At 39.3% G+C, this 20,088-nt stretch overlaps 1 protein-coding gene across 4 annotated transcripts in view; it reads right to left on the reverse strand.

Moving 5' to 3' along the window:
* LOC110984883 (cadherin EGF LAG seven-pass G-type receptor 2-like) overlaps positions 1 to 20,088 on the reverse strand; it is a 111,482-nt gene that overhangs the window by 68,065 nt on the left and 23,329 nt on the right. For all 4 annotated transcript variants that reach the window (XM_087135854.1, XM_087135853.1, XM_087135850.1 and 1 more), the window contains exon 3: positions 1,522 to 2,163. In XM_087135854.1, the coding sequence (XP_086991980.1) occupies positions 1,522 to 2,163 (642 nt within the window). The remainder of the gene's footprint in view (positions 1 to 1,521; positions 2,164 to 20,088) is intronic.

Genomic DNA, 20,088 nt, shown 5'->3' on the forward strand with positions numbered 1-20,088 from the left:
AATTCAAAAGCAAGCTCCTGTTTAGGTGCATTCCCATGCCAAATTCCTCAACATGCAAACAATGATCACTTACTGTGCTTGTTTTCAAGCCACATGTACGGTACCTGAAATTTGTTCGCAACTAATGCCACACTCTTCAAGTACACATTCATACACATTCAGGGAAAAAACTAACTCCCCAAAGAACACAAAAAGAATTAATGCAACGGATTTGTAATGTTTCCCCCAAAGGAAATCAAAAGAGGATTGAAAAGGTCTCCTGCTGAAACCTGTGTACATGTGTAGGCCCATGTTGGTGTTAACCGACATCCCTGAAAGCCACTGATGATAGATACATGTAAACATGCAACCCCCACACAGCCAAAGGGCTCTGTTTTGGACACTCTGGACGATTTTAGTCCCATTATTTCTTCTGAATTACTAAAATGAGTTTAATCAGAGTATAAGGCTAGGAAGTGTTGAGTTACTGCACATCACAAAACAAAGGCACGAAATTCATGAGGGCCTTAAAATGACCCATTTAAATGTAAGTGACACAATGCAGATAGGAGTTACATGCACATATATGTACAATAAACAGAACATTTGACATTATGTATGTGTTTACACGTACATGTATAATGGCAACAGGGCTGCCTTATAAGCAAAGCTATCCCCATCAAATCTTGAAAGTCATTCCACACGAGAAACTTCCATGGATGGCTTAAAGACAGCTACATGTACATGTACGCAAAAAACATCATCTCCAGGTCACAGCGTCTGATGGCTGCAAGCCATTTTTCTAAAGCCTTGGTCACGTTCAAGTGGGAAAGCTTGGCCCAGAGTAGAAAACTAGAGCCAATTTTGGTGCACAGGCCTGGTGCTTGCTACATGTTTACTGTCTTAGGTTTCGCGAGCAGTTGAAACACGACCACGTCCGAGGAAGAGGCTCGAGTGATAAGATTCTTGAGTCTAACATTGCAACTCAAATGTGTCACAAGAAACAAAGATATCTATGAGCATTTCTGTGTGTAGGGATTGCATAGGGCTGGCTGTTTAAAAAGGCAGGTCTTTATTTTAATTTCACATAATTTCTCACATTCTCTCTCATTATCATACATGTATGTTCGTATCTGGTGCATGTACTTTGAGAGTGTTTGTTTTATATTGAAGAGGGCTTGTAAAATAGTTTCCACAACATGGCAATTACATGTATTTTCCTTTTCCATGAATACTTTACTGACACTTTGTTCAGCTTTGTCTGAATCTTAACTATTCAATATTCCTTTGACACCCACTCAATTGTGTCTAATAATGGGAGGAGGGTAAAATCATGGGCAGGGGGGATAAACAATTTGGAAATTTGTGTAACCTTTTATGGACTTTCTGAGGGGCGATGTTAAAGGTTGGGGTTTTTCATACACTCAAAACCTCCTTTTATGATTGGGTCTCCCTGAATCCACCAGTGATGTCAATGCCTACTGTTGTGTAATAAAGGGTGAGGAGGGGTTAATTTGACAGGAGCTGGGAAATATCACTCACCTGCAAAGTTATCATTGCACACGCAGGTATATCCAGCTTCTTTCTGGATGCACTGCCCATTGCTACCACAAGGATTAGAGTAGCAATAGTTGATCTCTGTTGTGCAATAGTTGCCTGTGAATCCTGGTGGGCACTCACACCTGTACAGAGTCTCAGGATGGATGGAACGAAAGATGACGGTCTGGGTCGCAATGAAGCCTGATGAACTCCAGAAGGAGAGTGGGGAGAGACACCGGGAGTAAATTTTTTCACCACTGCAAACTTCGTAAAGGCAGAGGTTGTCACCAAAGGGCAACACCTTTGCCGTGGAAACTTCGGAGAGGGTAGACCGCATCAGGTAGACTCGCTCCTGGAGGTACTGGGAAGTGAAGAAGGTGCCGTCTTGGTGCTGGGCGGCAAAGGAGACATTAAGGATGGGTGGGTCACTCACAATGTCGTGGTTCTTGACACTGAAAACATACACCAGGTTGCGTTGTGTGGGGATGATGTTGGACAGGGCATCGATGAAACGATTGATCTTTGGGGAGAGGAATTCCTGGGAGTTTGTGTCCTCCAGTTGGACAGTGATACTGCTCATTAGCATGTTATCAGTGACCATTGTTAGACGGAAGGTGCACTGTGCCATCATAGCATTCAGGCCATCTGAAATGACAACGCAAAACAAAAAGCAGGAAGTTAACATTCTGATCTAAAGCCCTCAGTGCATTTTCATGCTCAGTGCATATAGAAACCTAAAGTGAAATGCTACTTGATTTTTTGGATGCCAAGAAACTTTTGAAAAATTTATTTCAGAACACTTTGGAATTCTACAGAGCAGAAAATTTGGAAGTATTTTGAGACTTTGTAGAGCAAAGTGTAAAAGAAGAGGAAGAAATTAGTGAGACTTTGGGGATTCTGAGCAAACACTGGTTCATTCTTATGTGGAACCTGAAGTAGAATGGTTCCTTAGAACTGTCTGTGTGTGAAAATTGACTGTAAACCATTTCACATAAAATCAAACATTCCTACCCAGAGGTAGATACATGACCTATTGCCATCTGCACAATCTGTTCAGATGTCTTGTCAGTTGTTAAACCAATTCCACTGAAGGCCTTTTAGAGAATGGGAAAATTTGTTTAGACTCTTGTGTATTTCAACATATCACCAAGGTCACTTTTTTGGCAGTCTATTTGTTAAACACCTTGAGCTCCTGCACAGTGTAGACCTAGATTTTTCTCCCCTAAATCAAGAGATCCAAGAGGTCAGAGAACTGGAATGACAGCAGTGTGGCCTTCTACCAGACTCATGACCAAGTAACTCCTGTTTCTTAAAGTAATTCACTGTCTATTGCTGGCATCATATCCAACAGAGATCATCACAAAAATAGGTTTTCGACACCAAGAAGAATGATTTTCAGATGTTAAGTGTCAAGTTCAGAAGTGGGTGATGAAAACGATTGGTGATGCACTGTCCTCAAAATTGCACCTTCTGTAGAATAAACACAGCTCAGTTGGCCCTACCTGGCACAAACGTTTCTTTCGTCATCTGATACACAGATAGTTTTCCTACATTTGAAGTAAAATTTGCTTTAAAAAAGGAATGTAGTACTTAAAAAAAGGGAACTTAATTGGACCAACACTTGGAAAATTCCTGTTGCTTTCCACAGTATGTTTTGATGCCTAAAAAGGTTTCAGTTTGAACCAAATAGCAGCTATCCAACTATGAGACATTAGAAAAAATTCTCATACATACATGACTAAAGTCCATTTTATAGAAATATGCTTGTGTGATTTAAAATTCAAAATGTCTAAACTAATTTCACATTCTTCTGATTGTGTAAGGTCTACATGTATAGATTTCTACTGATGATCTGTTGATGCAAATACACCAGAATGCAGGGCAAACCTTGAACTCTAATGGCACTTGAATTTTTTTTTTTAATTCAGTCAGCGTTTCAATGAGTACTGTGTAGCACAGTGCAAGCACCAAAAATGCCAACCCTACTTAGGTCATAAATCAGTCATAGTCAGCAACATCAGAAGCTGTTATTGGATGCTGCCCAGAACGAGTACCTAACCTGTACTTGTACCTAAATGTGAACAGAACTAACAATTCTGGGAAGAGAAGGCTTTTTTTGTTCACCGGTTTCAGGAAGTAGTAAAGTTAATTTGCCAAGATACAATTGTGATTAATGTTGATGAAAAATCAGTTTGTGGGTTTTGCATGTAAATGGGGAACTTGTGCTACAATGAAAATTATTTTCAAAAAAAAATTTCAGGCCTCTAACTTCTAAAATTTTGATTCCACTTTTAACAGAATATGCATGTATGAAAATAGCAGGATACAGATGTTCATACAACTCAGTAACTATGCATAAATTATTGTGATGAGGATTCTGATCTACAGTATTTGTTAAAAGGGTGTATTAGGTATGACTTTTTTACATGTACCCAGGTACCTGCTTTAGAAGCTCTAGGGCCAACTGCAAAATTGCATTTCAAATTTGTGAAATTTGCCTCAAGTCAATTTTTTATGCACCATTTAAGATCACTATCTCGCACTTTAGTAAACCAGATAGCAATCATGCAAAATGCATTGCAAAAAAAAAGATATGTTCCCAGTGAGTTTATGGCAGCTTTCTCCCCCTTAAATGAGACTACTACATGCGGCCACACAGCCAGTACAATTGATCCCAGGAAGGCCTTGTGGGGATACAGGACGTTTTCTAAGTGACTGCGCGGTACTGTATTATTGCCAAGCGTGCAGTTTGGCTCAGGGCGCCCATAACCGGTACACAATGCACGGGCACGCAAGGGCTGTGGGTACGGTGTGTACGGCACTGGCTTTAATAACAATCCCTGCACCTGGTGGGAAAAGGTGTTGGGGTCATGTGATCTGGCCGTGAAATGTGCCTGCTGCGGGAGGGAGGAGGGGAATGCAAGCCAGTATTGGCAGAGGATGACATCATATTACCTCCTGGATATTGGTTTTGGGCAAAGTTTCGGATGTCACTCTAACATCAAAATGAATGAAGCCAATCTTGTGAAAGGCATGCATCAAAAACTGAAAGATCCAAATGTACACCACCAGGATTATGATCGTACACGTAAATGAACATGGACGGTCTGTACATGTGTAGTGCGGGTACACTGTACATGTACATGCATGTGGTAACTTACAATTTTGATGTGCACTGAGGTCTCACTGAGGTGAAAGAGATCCTTCCAGTTTGTACCATGATTTAACCTTTACAAGTCTGACATGGAAAATGAGACAGCGTGTTACACAGTCTTCTGTCAATGTCTCGATCCATTTGCAAAATTCTTAAAATTTACCACTACAGGGGACGTAAGTCAGGAAATCAAGATATGGGTTGAGTTGGTAATGTCATCAGTAGCTAAGCTTTTATTATAGAAACCAAGCAAAGACACAGTGAACACTGCAGCTCCTTTCACTGCAAAGTGGGTAGTCTTCAAGCTGTGTTTTGTGTTGAGTGGATTCAACTATATTTGGTCCATTTGAATTCACTAAAGAAATATTCATTTTTAGAGCATAATGATACATGTAAAATGTATGCATGAATTAATGCACTAAATTAATATCTTTTAAAAATTTCCTTGTTTGATTTCAACAAGTTTTGAATGTTCGAACTCTGTACACCCTAAACACAGTTGTAAACTTCAGCATATCTGTATTTTTGATATGGTGGCATAACTGCTTTTGGCCAAACCACTTCACATCTCTCTTGGTCAACTACATGTATTTTGTTCAGCACTAATTTGCCTGTTGTACAGTTACACAAATGAAATTCACCATTAAGAAAATCCCTCAACTGCCATTATTCAGAATGGCCCGAGGCACGACTGCTCTTGCAGCACGCATCACTGGATACAAATGTACATGTATTGACCAGAGTGGACATTTAGCAGTCCCAAGGGGCACTACGGACAATTTTCAATTTCCGTCCAGCAAATTCGTGCAGGGCTTCATGTATGCTTTGACCATATTTGGAATGTAAGTCAAAAAAGGTGACAGAGGATTGAAATAGGACTCGTAGGTGGGGCTTACAACACGAGTGATTCCATCGCCGATCCTCGAGGAGAGAAATATGAGGATGCACTTTGTAAGTATATTAGACAGCAAGAATGGCCGAAGTGTGACCAATCAGTGCAGTACCTGATATTGCAGAAAGTGCAGTGCATGTGAAGATATTTATTATTCACACCAAGCATGTCACTCTCATCAGAGTAATTTGAGAAGTGTTGATGCCTTCTGTGCTTTTTTTTTTTTGAGAAAAATGGGAAAATATATATGAAGCTGCCTTTTGCAAATAATGGCAAGTCGTTAAAATTTCATCATCAAAATAATAATTTTTTATCAAGTACAAAAACCATTCAACAAAATGAAGTTGAAAAATGTTATCAGTACTTTCAAGAGAGTAATATCTTTTTGTCTACAATGTATTACATGATTCTGTTGGAAGATTAGAAATAGAAGAAATGTCATTTTAAAATTGTCTTTGTACATGGATGTTTTATAGTCACATTGTCAATTGTAATTAGTCAACAAAATAATGTAATTTTTTTAAACGTATACTGTACAAAAATTTAGTGACATGAGGGGAAACATCATGCATTAGCCTCTGTGCTCAAGAGCAATGCCTCCAAGTGTGACAAAATTGTAATTAATGACAAACACATGTGGACTGGAAGTCTGTGACAGGTGACAAGCATCATGAAGTGACTAGGCCCCAACTGGACTTGGCAATGTAATAGGCAGATGAGGGTATGGAACATTAATGGAGGGTAACCTATACAACAAACGGATGCTGTCACAGTTGACTACACCTGAACAGTCACCACACTAGTTGCTGGGGTGGTGGGGGGCACATATAAAGAAGAGTTAGCCAACATATTTCAAGTTAGTGGTACTTCATCTTCTGTGCTGCTGAGAACACTGTACAACAGTCTGCCTGACATATAGAAAAGCTGCTTTCATCGCTGCCACAAGTACATGTATCAGTTGAGGTAAGAGACAAATTCTCCATGGTCTTGGAAATTTTCTTCAAACAAGAAAAGACCATACAGCCACACAGAAGATCATCTGAAGTTTGTACACACACTAATCATACATGTACAGCATATGCAAACAACTGCACACATAAAATATGCATGTGAATTTAACTCACACAAGCAGTTTTTATATTCATAAAATCATCCGGTCAGTGCTATAAGGTCGTTATGGCAGTAACAACCTTATAGCACTGATGATTTTGAAAATAATTTTTGGGCCCTATTCCAAGCATGAAAATTTTTTATAAAGAAACAGATAATGTTACACATTATTTCATTGATAAAAATCATTTGGGGGGACTGTTTCTCAAATCTTCACCAGGACTTTGCTTGTATTTCAAGTTTTAAAAATTTCATTAACAACCTTTTAGTGCGAATATTTTGTTAACGACCTTATAGTACTAATACGACAAAATACATAACATACATACATGTACATCAAGCTAACCAAATCCATATCAGACTCAAGCAAGTTATCGGGATAAAGTGTCAAATGCTGAAGAGTTGACTGTACAGCTTGAAGGTATTTTATCAGATTTTTTGTTTGCAGTTTAAGTAAGGAATTTAGATTGCTTGAGAAGGGAATGATCAACTGTTATACTGGTCTCTGCAGGGCTAACTGTGACAAAAATTTCGTATTATAGGAGTAAATCAAAAATCAAGGACACTCAATTAGATGTGATTTTGTGACATCTGCCACAATTATACAAGGGTGAATGTCTCAGTTTCAATTTCTGACTTAATTTTAATGTTGACAACACTATCTAGTTCGTTGTGATAACATGCAGTGGTTGTATGTTCAGATCTATGAACTGAATCAAACTCTCATGTTCATGCCAAATGGTATCTTGCTGGTAAACCAGTGTGTAAAGCAATTCGTCAGTCTGAAATGCTTACAAGAAACCACAAGCTTGGTATAGCAAAACAAGTACAGTACAATTTCCGATTTATTGCTTTGATATATAGGCCACCACCACGAAGATGGAACACATGGTTCCACCATGGTCCCACTTGCCAGCACACCTCCCTGGTATTTCCCCCATTTATCACCAAGAGTCACTGTGCTATTGACAGTTACCAGTCTCTTAAGGTCAAGGTTCAGACAGGACAAGTACCAAAGATGGGTGGGACATGATGCTTTGTGTATGCAACCATGTTGCAGGATTAACCCTTCAACTTCAGGTATAAACACGGCCATATATTAAAGATATCAAATGGATTTTAAAAATTTTCAATACAGTATCCAGGTGAGCTTTTCACACAAACTCTATCATACATGTACATGGATGTACACCTACATGTATAGAGGATTTTCATTCATGATTTTTGACGGTTAGCATTAAATTTTAACAGTTGTGCACGGAAATGCGGACGCCTTCAAAGTCTCTCAATATTTTGGCATACATGAAACTGCCAATAAAAAATAGAAGATTCAAAAAGGCATACACATCCACGGACATAGCATATGCTTTCTAAAATGCCTTTGCCTGTCACATTGCATCGAGTGAAAAACCTCTATTTAAGCACGAAATGTTTCATGTGCTTCCATCAGTATCAAACTGTATTTTAAAAGTGTTTCTATCAGAAATATGTACATTTTTCTGATGTTAAGCCAAATTTTCTAAAGCATTGCAACCTTATCATGCATACAAGCTTGTGTTACGACCCAAATACTTGTGTCAAAATGCCTCATTGTTACGGATAGTCAATTCCCCTCTGTCAGCGAGTTGCAAGAACAAGAGATGTTTACGGTATGTACATGCACATTTCCTTTCGGTGTCTGATCAAATGTTTTGAACAGAAAAAGCACAATTTGCTGGGACATAATCGGTTCCTGAGTGACTTTATTATGCAGGTTGACCTGAAATGGCAGCCACACAAAATAATGTGAATGCCAAAGTAATTATCCTTGCAGAAGACTACAAGATACTTCCACAGCTAATTGGGAAAATTGACGAAAATATGCCGCCAACACATCAATTAAATCTACACATTACATGTTCGTCGACAGTTAATGTAGGTAATTTTTATTATGTCCCAATTAATCCAGTTTGCTTACCTTAACAGCAAGCAGACTGGATTAACTGGGTTACTCTGTAGGAAATGCAAACTGTATCGTTCATTATGTAGCTGTTTTCGAATACCCTCGTCTTGTATTTCAACCTGAATAAGACGTATACATGTATATCCATTAGCAGAACTACCCTCAAAAGTGATGTAATGTTGCACTATTACATGTACATGATTTTTTTTTTATTTACTGCATATAACTATATGCGCTGAATCTTGTTAATTTTAACTACAGAATTGGCATTACCTTGTAAAACCAAAGAAGTCATCTGTTGGCCTACATTTGGATGTGTGAAAACAGAGCAGCTATTCACATGTCACTGACTCAGGAAATTATTCCGGCGAATTGACTGGCAGTTTGCAGATGATAACCAAACAATGATGTTATCTTGAGGGACGTTGGTTCCAAGGGATTAGGACACCAGCATCCCAGGCTTGCTTACCGAGGGATCCAGAGGGAAATATCTGCCAAATCAATCCGTTATCATAACATCCTTCTGTAAACTTCATGAAAGTCTCATCAAAGCATTGCAGCACCTCTAGCCTTACCTGTTTTTCCAGATACTTCATCATTCAACACTGTGAATTTGTAGATTCAAAAGACTCAGGATAAAAAAACCCTCTCCACAACCTCTACATTTACTGATTTCACCAGAAACATGTATTTATGCATCTGAAATTATACTGGTGCAAATGCCAAGATGCAAAAAGAATCAGAAAGAAAGGCACTGCTGGATGAGTCTGTGGTTTCTACTTTCCTCGATCTAAGAAATTTCCAAATTCACCCTTCCACCTGCCTGCCGCATGCCTGCATCTAACTGTTTATAGTACACTAAAACAAACTATTCTTGTTGAGCTACCATTGTGCAAGCCATGAGGTGAATTACCTGCAATAAAGTATATGTATCCAATGCCCCTTTTGGTTAAAATACTATATTCTGCTGCTAATCCACTAAAACAATTTTATCGCTTTGGTGTACCCCACCCTCTCATATTCACTTTCCTCAACCCCACAGGGCAGGCAATACACCTGCTTATTATGGCGAGCACAAGAAAAAGATGTTCCTAGGTAATCACTGGAATCGGTGTGCAGGGATGAACCACCCAAGGCTATATGGCCATATATAGGCTGGTAGGTATGTTCTAATGATGTGATGAGTCAGTGCCATATTGCATAGTAATGTAGAAGGTGTACCTGCAGTCAGCGAAAAATTAAAAATACATGGACACGCTGGATTGTGGTAGAATGATGACAGTCATTTCCTCCTGTCTATGCCCATAAGGTGTGACCAAAGAGAGTAATATACAGTGTACATATGTACCTGTCTGTCTACTGCCAGACTGCATAGAAACTGTTACTAAGAACATTTTCCCGTAATATTTTTTTTAATAATTTTTTTTGCAAATTTTAAGCAATCAAAAGGATTCCTATATTTACTTATAGACTGTGATCAAAAATGCATGTAAATCAACTTTCAATTATGATGTGAAGTGAAAAATACCACAATAATCCATCCAAAGCAAACATGTTGAGTATATCTTTCACGATTCCAGCTGTATCCATGGTAGATTTACACACCAGCGGCAGAACTAGGGGATTACTTGTTGTCCCCCACCTTTGAAAAGGTAGCTTATTTGCTCTCCCTTTCCATCAAGCCATTGGAGGTATGGAAAAAAAATCTTAGATCTGCCTGTTTGGACTTGTGCCCCCCCTCCACTTTCAGAACCATTCAGCCACCACTGGATTTAAATGTAAACTGGAACAAGCCAATGAGAGTAAAGGATGGGTAGCCCAGACTGATGCACTGTGATCTGTTGTACACATGCCAATGAGTCCATTTAATGGGAAATTCCATGCAGAAACTACGGATGAATCTTCGACTGATTGTGTGGAAAAATGCTTCAATGTAGACAGTGGGTGACAGCTACATGTATGAATCCTTGCTTGAACCATTTTGGGACCAGTAAACAGTCTGCTCTGCCATCTGCATAATTTTGGTCCAGAATGCTGTTAAATGTGAATTATGTCATTCTTACATGTAATTCCAGGCAGTTTTACATTATGAATGGCTTTCAAATAACACTTTCTAAAGATTGAAGTGCAACAATCCTGGCTGTGACTGACGAATGAGTAGGTTGCACATTAATCAACAGGTGAGAATTTGCCAAATGCAGACTGCTGATATACATAGACTGAGGGCTGCAGACAGTTGTTGGCCATTTACCAGAAAAACATGTGGGTTATTTGCAGTGGGCAGGTTTGATTTCTACAATCTTATTGTTACTTGTGAAAGGAGGGGTACTGCGAATGTTGTGGCTGCTGCAACTTTTTGCCATTCAGATAACGAACTGTAGCTTTAATACATGGGGCTTGGCATCCTGATTTTGATGAAGACTGTGCCGTTCATTTACTGCACAGTGTTGGATATATGTACATGTACAGAACATGTAGAAATATTCCCTGTAAGACTCCAGAAGTTACAGGCTCAACTAGAACTTGAAATGTCTGATATAGATAGTAGATCTGCTTGTATTTAGAGCTGTGAAATGTTTGCGTAAAAAGCTTCAACGGTTGGCCAAACAGACATATGTAAGGGAGCGTTCCAGCAGAAAAATATTAAACAATAACCAGTTGGAATGAAATGCACATTTTTTGCAACCACAAACTTTTTTAACAGAGTAAATACAATTACTTTATTATTGCTAATTCGGGGGATTGTAGATTATGGCAAATATTCACCTTTGGGCAAATATGGTGTCTGATAGCTGGATCCCTGTGTTACTTTGCTGTTTGTCATGTGTATGAAGCAATGACAATACCTTCTCAAAGTATCAAATATTTTGACAAAAATATCTTTTTCAGAATTGGCCATCAAACAATTCAATTTAACTTGAAACTTCTGTCTCAGAAATATCTTCCTTTGTGGAATGAGAATTCCAGACAAAAACTGTCGATTCCAATAACAGACATCATATTCAGAGCCTGCAGGAATGTAGTTCACACCACTGATACCTGGGCTCTATGTAAAATGCAAGACATTGTAAGGAGTGCCTCTCCAAGGCTTTCCTTGAACCCCGCGGCATGTCGTCATTTCATAAACTAACATTCCCCTGTTGAAGTGGCTGTTTTGATTGCATTAGAGATGGACTCTCAGGGTTTTTTTCTGCTGTCCCTGAGTTGGGCGCATTACGTTTCAGACTGGGAAGTGTGATGGGCACCAGGTCAACTATGATCAATCCCATGTTTTCCTGACTGAATTCTTGTGGGGCCTACAATGCCTGCTGTCGCAAAGTCCAACGTACTGTGATTATTATCATTTTCAAGGAAGGGCAACATGACATTATCTCTTCCTAGTTAAACTCATCAATATCTTCCCAGTCCTGTCTCTCTCTTCATTTCCTTGCAACAGTAAAAAGGATCTGCTTACAAATGGCTGGTCTCAAAGCTATGCTACGCTAAACACATTCAGAGGATTGCTGTGATGAAAGAGTTGACTAAATCAGGGCCAAAGGTGTCAACCTTTGCAGAAAAAGGAGCAGCTTCTGCCCAGCCAAGTTGTTGAACAATTTACTCTTCATTCCCAGCAAGCGTGGCCCTACTCACTCCTACTGCAATCATCTTCCATTCCCTGGTTGAAACTCAATCCTGGCTAAATGTGACTGGGCTCTTAATCCTAACGAAATATGAGAATGCCCCGTCAAGCGGGGTTAAATTGCTAACCATACTCAGACCTCATGAAAAAAAACCTCACCCCCCTTAAAAGAAAGAGAGAGAGAAAGGGAGGGAAAATCTAGTGTTTGCTAATTCAGAGATTGACATTCCACCACATGTACCTGTGCTTTGTCAAGTAAGGCAGGATAAATTTACATCTGGAAAAAAAATGAACTCCTGAGAGAAGCAGGTGGAATTGGAATAGAAGATGAAAAGGAATAATGTGAGATCTGAGGGCATTAGGTGACAGGGTAGTCATCAATGAAGGGTAAAATGAATGAGATTTCACATGTCCTTGGTGTGTAGGGCATTAAAATGCAATACCGCAAACTGCTCAGGTGGTGGATGCAGCATTTACGAAGAGACGGGCACCTGGCATGTACAGAAGGGTAGATATGTCAAGTCAGCCAGAGACACAAGCAGGGAGTATTTTTAGTTTCAAATTCCTGTCTTTAAAGTAATGAAATAACCAGTGGACAGCAAATCATGCAGAAGAAAAAAATGAAAAATGGGGGACGTTAGCGTGCACCAGGTGTGGATCTGCAACTGGCTCACTTTCAACTGGAAAACCTTATCTTTTATTTTATTTCAACTTTCTTGAGTTATTTTATTTCAACTTTCTTGAGTTATTTAATCTCCTTTCTTTGAGTTATATACATACATGTACGACTTTTTGCTAACCAGACCGACAGAAAAGCACCCAGGCTCAATTTGATAAAGATGCTGGGAAAACAAATCTATAGCTCCACCAATTACTTGATATCAATTAAGCAGAAATGAGATGTGAAGCACCCCTACTGTGCATTCAACAATTTTAGCTGGTAACCTGTTCTTCCTAAGCAAGCCTCTTCATTTCTTGTACTGGTACATTTACAGTGTACAAGTACATTACAATGCATGGTATACTAACTCAGTATGCTATATGAAATTATGCCCTGAAGGGCTAGAATGCAATTGAAGCCAAGATTTTAGTATCAAAAGTTGGTCGTCTCCTCCCAACCGGCACAGACACCAGATACATCCATGTGTCTTGAGGCAGCTTACGAAATATTACACCACAGCAAATTATGATCTGGGGGCCCCTACCAGTGATTTACGCACAATCCTGAATAATTAACTGTGGTCTGTTTTCACATCCGTTACGTTCTTATTTATGAGTACGAAGAACATGAATGGAATACCATTTTTCAGAGGCAAGCTATTTCCTTTATCTGGGGAGCTTTAAGTTATGTGGGCTTTGGTGTTGCCCCGGACTCATAAAGATGAATTATGATATTGCCCTCATTTCAAACTATCAGCAGGTTCTTCTTCTCCGATTTTTTTTAATCTGTACCTTTCTTCTGTAAGCTTCCCCAGCTATCTGTATCTTTCACAATGACGTACAAGAAGTTCCTGTATAAAATGTTGAAGGGCTGTGCCATGTGTGTGATCAACCAAACTGGCATGACTGCAACTCTGTATTGGGCATACCTGTAAACCAGTTTCAATTTTGATTGTGATTTTTTTCTATTGTCTATAAGGTCAAACAAGCATTCTCAATTTCGTGAACTAAGGGTAGCCCTTAAGTCTATTACTGAACTTTAAAATGAACATGTACATGGACACATTGTCCTGTTACAAAATGTAATGCAGACACTGTTATTCAAAATGTAATATAACCTCTCTTTAAACTTAGGGGATGAATGTCGTTTCCTTAATCACTGTCTTGCAAAGGCCAATCTTTCATTACAATAAACACAGAATGCCAAACATTAGGCTCAAATGTCAAATCACTACAGTTCCCGATTGTGCTGACAAATGTCTATCATGACAAAATAGTAGCCCTAGTTCCTACAGCAGCAATTGCCTCAAAACCAAAGAGAGAATGACCAATTCGAGGACGGGACCAGCCAACAGAGATGCTTCCCCCATGTGATTACTCTGCCTCCATGCAGGAAATGATCCTAACTATCGCGCAGACATAACGGGAGCTATCACTGACGCCGTCTGCTGATGAGACGTCGAGATGGGAGCCGATTTGTACAATTCCTTTCTGGGGTGAAACAAGAGATGGCAGTGTAATGAAACATGACTAAATTCCCTGATGACATTGCTAATGTGGTCCTGTAACTTCAGGAAAACATAATTACTGTTTCTGATGGACAGGATGAAATGTAAAAAAAAAAAGTTTTAGGATTAAAGATCTGTTATGTCACCCTTTGCACGAATTTGTTTTTCTGGATTCTTAAATACCATATTTCTACAATGGTCCACTATATAAGAACTGGTACATGTTACCACGTTCCAAAGAGTTTTGTGCAGATCTGGAATGGGTAATAAGTACAAAAGAAAAGTACGTGTACATTGTGCATACATGTATTTCAGATCAGATAACACATCTGAACATTTGTCACATGTGATCTATGATTATCAGCCCATTCTCACTTGATCCACCAGTTGGGGGATCTGATCCATCTTTTGCCAAATTGCTGGATCAAAATCCCCCAATTGGTGGATCAGATCCAGCAATTGTGTGTAGTGGGAACACTAACCGTTATAAGGTGGATCAGGATCAGATCCACCTTTCTTGATCCTTCTCTGGAGCAGGATACAGATCCCGCAATTGGTGGATCAGATCCTGCAATTGGCGGATCACGATCAGATGGGAACGCAAAAGGTGGATCTGATCTGACAATTTGACCTGTCAACATCCGTCCGTGCACGAGTGGGGCAAATTTTTGCAGTTTGATGAACAAAGAAATACGTTTTTTGGCGTGTAGCTCATGTGAAATTTTTAACGTGCACAGCATACACAATAAAAAACTGCTTAACTACGGGCTAGCAAAATGTGTCACCACGCATGTGCGATGCATGCATGCCGCGATGTGTACCCAGCCCTTTCACAATTTTCGTTGCGCGTTTATCCATTTCTTAACCTTTTTCATTTGTGTAATTTCACCTGCTTTCTGTCAAAAACTAATTCTGTGTTAGCGTATAGCCCGCAGCATGTAACAGAGTATCAAAAACAGAAACAAAGTTTGAAGAGACAACGTACTAGGCTGAACATTCGGTCTGATTCAAGGTCGTCACGTCAGTAGAAGCTTGCACCCAAAACACCGCAGAGTCACACGCATGCCGCCCCAGCACCCAGCACTGCAACAGAGCGCGTGCTCAGCAAGCTAGTACAAGTGCAATACCAAACTCAGTGACCTTTTGGGCTCCACATTTCTGTCTGAAAAGGTGGATCAAGCGTAAGTGGGAACGCGACTTGCGGTTTAGTTGCGGTAAGATAATGATCCCACCAAAATGCCGGATCAAGATCCACCTTTTCCCAATTCAAGTGGGAACAGGCTATATGACTTTGAGGCAAAAATCCTCATGTAAACATACGAGCAAATGCAATTGCACCAGTGCATGTCATCATAAAGAGGGTACCTTTAATGCAACACGCTATTATCCAGCATTTTATCCAAGATGACATGCAACCAGGTTAAAACTCTCAAAGGACTGCAGACATGAATTTTGATGGCGATGAGTGAAACTATATTTTCAGATCTGGCAGGACAGCCTACACTGTGGCAACTACTTGCAGAGAAATTGACGGCTTATTAGTGAGAATCTCCGCTAGTCAGAGATCAGTCAGATGAGAGTAATTTAATCATCTCTTGGGCAATGTAATACACTTTTTGCTGTCGTGCCGCTACAAAAAAGCTTCACTATTGTTTAGACAGGAGTGCTTTGAAGACAGACATAGCTATGCTAACCACCATGTTTCTTAAACTCCCATCAGTGCAAGTTAAAGGAACCATGCCATGAAATTTTCTTAGAATTACTTTTTGTGCTTGTCTGCACTCTTCTTCAATGTATGAAGACTGTATGGAATCTTACTTTGAGCAAGGTGAACTGAAATGTGCAATTTTTAAACATTCGAAATTAACCAAGCATTTCCGGACAAGTGAGGGCACTTTGGCCTTGATGTAAATCCAGGAAAACACTCTTTAGTTTGCATGTTTTCATGCTCAAACGTTGAACTCCAAATTTGCTATTTGAAAACATTTCTGAAAAAAGGTTGCTCACTGGCTGTACTTCCACAACAATAAATTGCCAAAGAAAATGAAATCTGCGATAGCAGTGCTTAAAACATCTAGAGACTCTTTGTGCATAACACCAACATTCAGCATCTTGGATGACATCGTAGTTTTGCTCATAAATGTGTAAATATCATTAGCATCAAAACCAGAAAAGCTCAAAATATGGGTAAATTTTTTTTTTAATCATTCAAAACTGGTTTAATTGAAACCGAAAGGTGCATTTTCAAGGATTTTTGTATAATATGGTAAAATGTTTCTATTTCATGGTCCCTTTAAGACAACAGTGCAAGGTGGCAGAATGTAATGGAAAAACTATATTGAGGATATTAAGGTGCCACACCTCAACAACCACCTTGTGTAGAACCACTGATCCCCTTGCTGGTAACTCATTACTCATCAATGCACTTGTTGGCTGGCCCGTATGGGCATGGAAAAAAGGCTGCTTCAGCAACTGGATTGCAGACAAGACGACCTACTCAATTCAGTGTGCAATGTTTGTCTGCACACAACTACTTTCTGAATCAGCAGGGAGAGGGACAGGTGCATGTCAAGTATTATGCATTTTGTCACAAACAAGTCTCTCTGTCTTTCCACAGTTCGGTTTACAAAGTCTCAATATGACCAAGTTAAAATCTGTGACAAATTTTCCTATACCATAAAGTAGGTTTCCTTCCATCCCAAAATATCATATAAACTGCAATGGATGTCACAAGCAGTAAAATCAGAAAAGAAGTGATTTGCTGAATAGGTATGCAAGCAATCAGCATGAGCACGGTATACTCAGAAGTATCAACAAAATAATGTGCTTTTCTAACAAAATCACATTTCGCATACATGCCGCTTGTACCACTTCTCATTGCAATACATTCGGTATGAATCCCACTTCTCAGCTACTTCTACAATCCCATTACTTTGCAATTACTAAATTAACTTACCCAGTCACAGTGATACTCACTTAAGCCTCTTAGCCTCCTAACATAACCAATTTGCCAAATGATCAGAGAGTCTGCATTTTTTGGCGAAGGCCTGTAATCTACTTAAAACCTTAGCCTTCGCATTTCTTTGTTTCCATACTCACGTTTTTTTTCCCCCACAAGGAGGACACAGCATTGGGGAATAGGCCATGCACACACAGGGGCACATGTCTGCACGCACCATTTCACAGTGGGATAAATTGAAAAAGTGGATTAGCAAATGAAATAAAGCACATGAAACATACTGTGTAGTTTTCATACCATTTAGCCTCAGTCCATTTCTTTCACATGAATGATGTCACTTTACCACCAAAATAACTCGATTGATCTACCAGAAATTTTTCAGGCCTCAATCTCTCTCATTCTCTCTGTAGAGCTACACTGTATTTATCAATAAAATAAAAATAAAAAAGTGTCTAACTTTCTGATGACATAAATTTGCACAAGGGCAAAAGTGTTACCACATAAAACTGATTAAGCGATACAGAAAAAATTTAGATTAAAAAAAAAATCACAATTCTGTTTTCTTTAAAAAGCACTTTTTTCCATTATAAATGTAAAAAGGGCTATGAATAACACAGTGGTTGAATATAGGGGAAATGCTGGGGAAAAACCCAATGCAATCATGTATAAGAGTGAACTGTATGCCACAATTTAACTTTACCAATGGACTTAACATCTTCCATGGCATTACATGCACAATGTTTTTTCTAGTCTGCTGATGGCTCTTAAATCAGTGGTACAACAAACGTTTTCTTCTTGCTTTAAAGTGTGGAGTATAAACACAAGTATATCTTGACCTACAAATAATGTATGCATGACCTGACCTTACAGGTCATGCATGCTCTGTGTATATATTGACAAGATTATGTATGTCAATTAACACTACACTCTGCATGCACTAGGCAGGCACCTGGCCCATGTCTAGTCAAAAGTCAACTCATTATTAGAGTAGCTTCATTATATGCAATCTACATGTACATGTAAGTGAACGAGGATACCAAGTTACCACACAAATACAGGTTACTACTTGGTCCAATCCAACAAACAATGCACATGTACAGTATGTGCAATTGTGCATGACATTACACCTGTATGTAAATTTGTTACTTAAACAGCTGTTGAAAGTACCATATCTCAGGCTTCCAGTTTGAAAATTCCTGCCTGTAAGGTAAAAACTGTAGACCCACATGTAATTATGGCACAGACTGTCCCAACTTATTCTAAAGTTCTAAGGCCAAACAGCAAAGGGGGGCATTTGAGAATAATTTAACTTGGGTTTTGAAGTGTCAAAATTACTTTTTAAAGGCTTCAAGTACATGTACTAGTACACTGTATCTACAAACTAGTCTTTTGGGTTAAAAACAAAATCTTTAGAAAAACAAACAAAACAAAACTTCAAATTCTGCAACAGGATTTGAGAGATAATTAAACAGTGAACCAGAACCACATAAGTTTGTTCCTTGAAGGTGGGTGCAGGAGTTCATGGGAGGTTGTCACCCCCAAAAACTCCATGCCGATATATAAATACAAATTACAGAATCTGAACAAACACCTAGCTTGGGCAAAAGTAAACAGTCACATCCTGCCCGGGCAATCAGTCATGTTCAACATCACATCACACAGGCCTAATGTCCATGGGGAAACCTGTTTGTTTCGGGAGGGGCACGTACTCAGGCAAAAACACTCAGCTTTTCTAGGCTTCCAGAGTCCCAGAATCGGTGGCTTTCGTGCCCTAATAGGGTATGCTGGTGTTAAAAGGGAAGCCAAAGTTGCATGTAAGACTTGTTTATTAATCCTGCCTCCTTTGTTTTTTCTTTAAATAACAGCTCAGCACGAACAACTTGGGGTGATTCATGGCAGAGGTTAACTGTCAGTGTCAGACAGGTTTCATATTCGGCTGTTTAACTTGGTTGAGACAGGTGTCTTGTTGTGTGTACGGAGCTAAAAGTATGCTAAGATACCAGTTTTGTATCAGTACTACAATTTATATGAAGATCATAAAAACTGAAGCATTTGAAATACTAATTGCACTAACAAAAGAAACAAATTGTTGATTAACATTGGGGAGGGTAGGAGAGCAGACCAGCAACATGCAGTATCCACAACATGTGTGACATGTACATGTACAATGTACACACATGTACAGTACAGTACATGTACATGTAGGCCAACATTTTATACATGTATGGGTAGGGCAATTTCTTTTGTTAGGAAATTCAGGATCAAGTTGTAGGGACAAAATCTGTCCCCATGTTTTGGGTGCACGTGATCTTCATTTCATTGGGTGTGTAGTCACCATAACCTACTAACAAAATGTATATGTACCGGTCGCTATACATGTATGCGTGTGTATTTGTACTTGCAAACCAAGTGTGATGTAGCCTTAGATAATTTGCCCTTAATCTCAAGGAGTTACAAATACTTTAGTGAAGCCTAAACCATGCAAACATGGATGCCAGCAAGCAAACGCCATTCAAGGTTTCAGTAAGTCGTTTCACACTAGCGATTTACAATGCCCGTGCCATATCTATGGTGCTCTACTCTAGCCGAGACTAAATACCACCATTTTATGCACACTTGAGTATGTTTCCGCTCCCATGAATTATGGGCTCTACTCTAAAGGAGGTCCTGTGGCCTGTTCTTTTGGAGAGCTGTAAACGTCGGCTGATCAAAGGTTATAAAATGAA

Source organism: Acanthaster planci, linkage group LG04 (assembly GCF_054643075.1).
Source record: "Acanthaster planci isolate LZ-2023a linkage group LG04, COTS_SCS, whole genome shotgun sequence".
NCBI classification, from domain to species: Eukaryota; Metazoa; Echinodermata; class Asteroidea; order Valvatida; family Acanthasteridae; genus Acanthaster; species Acanthaster planci.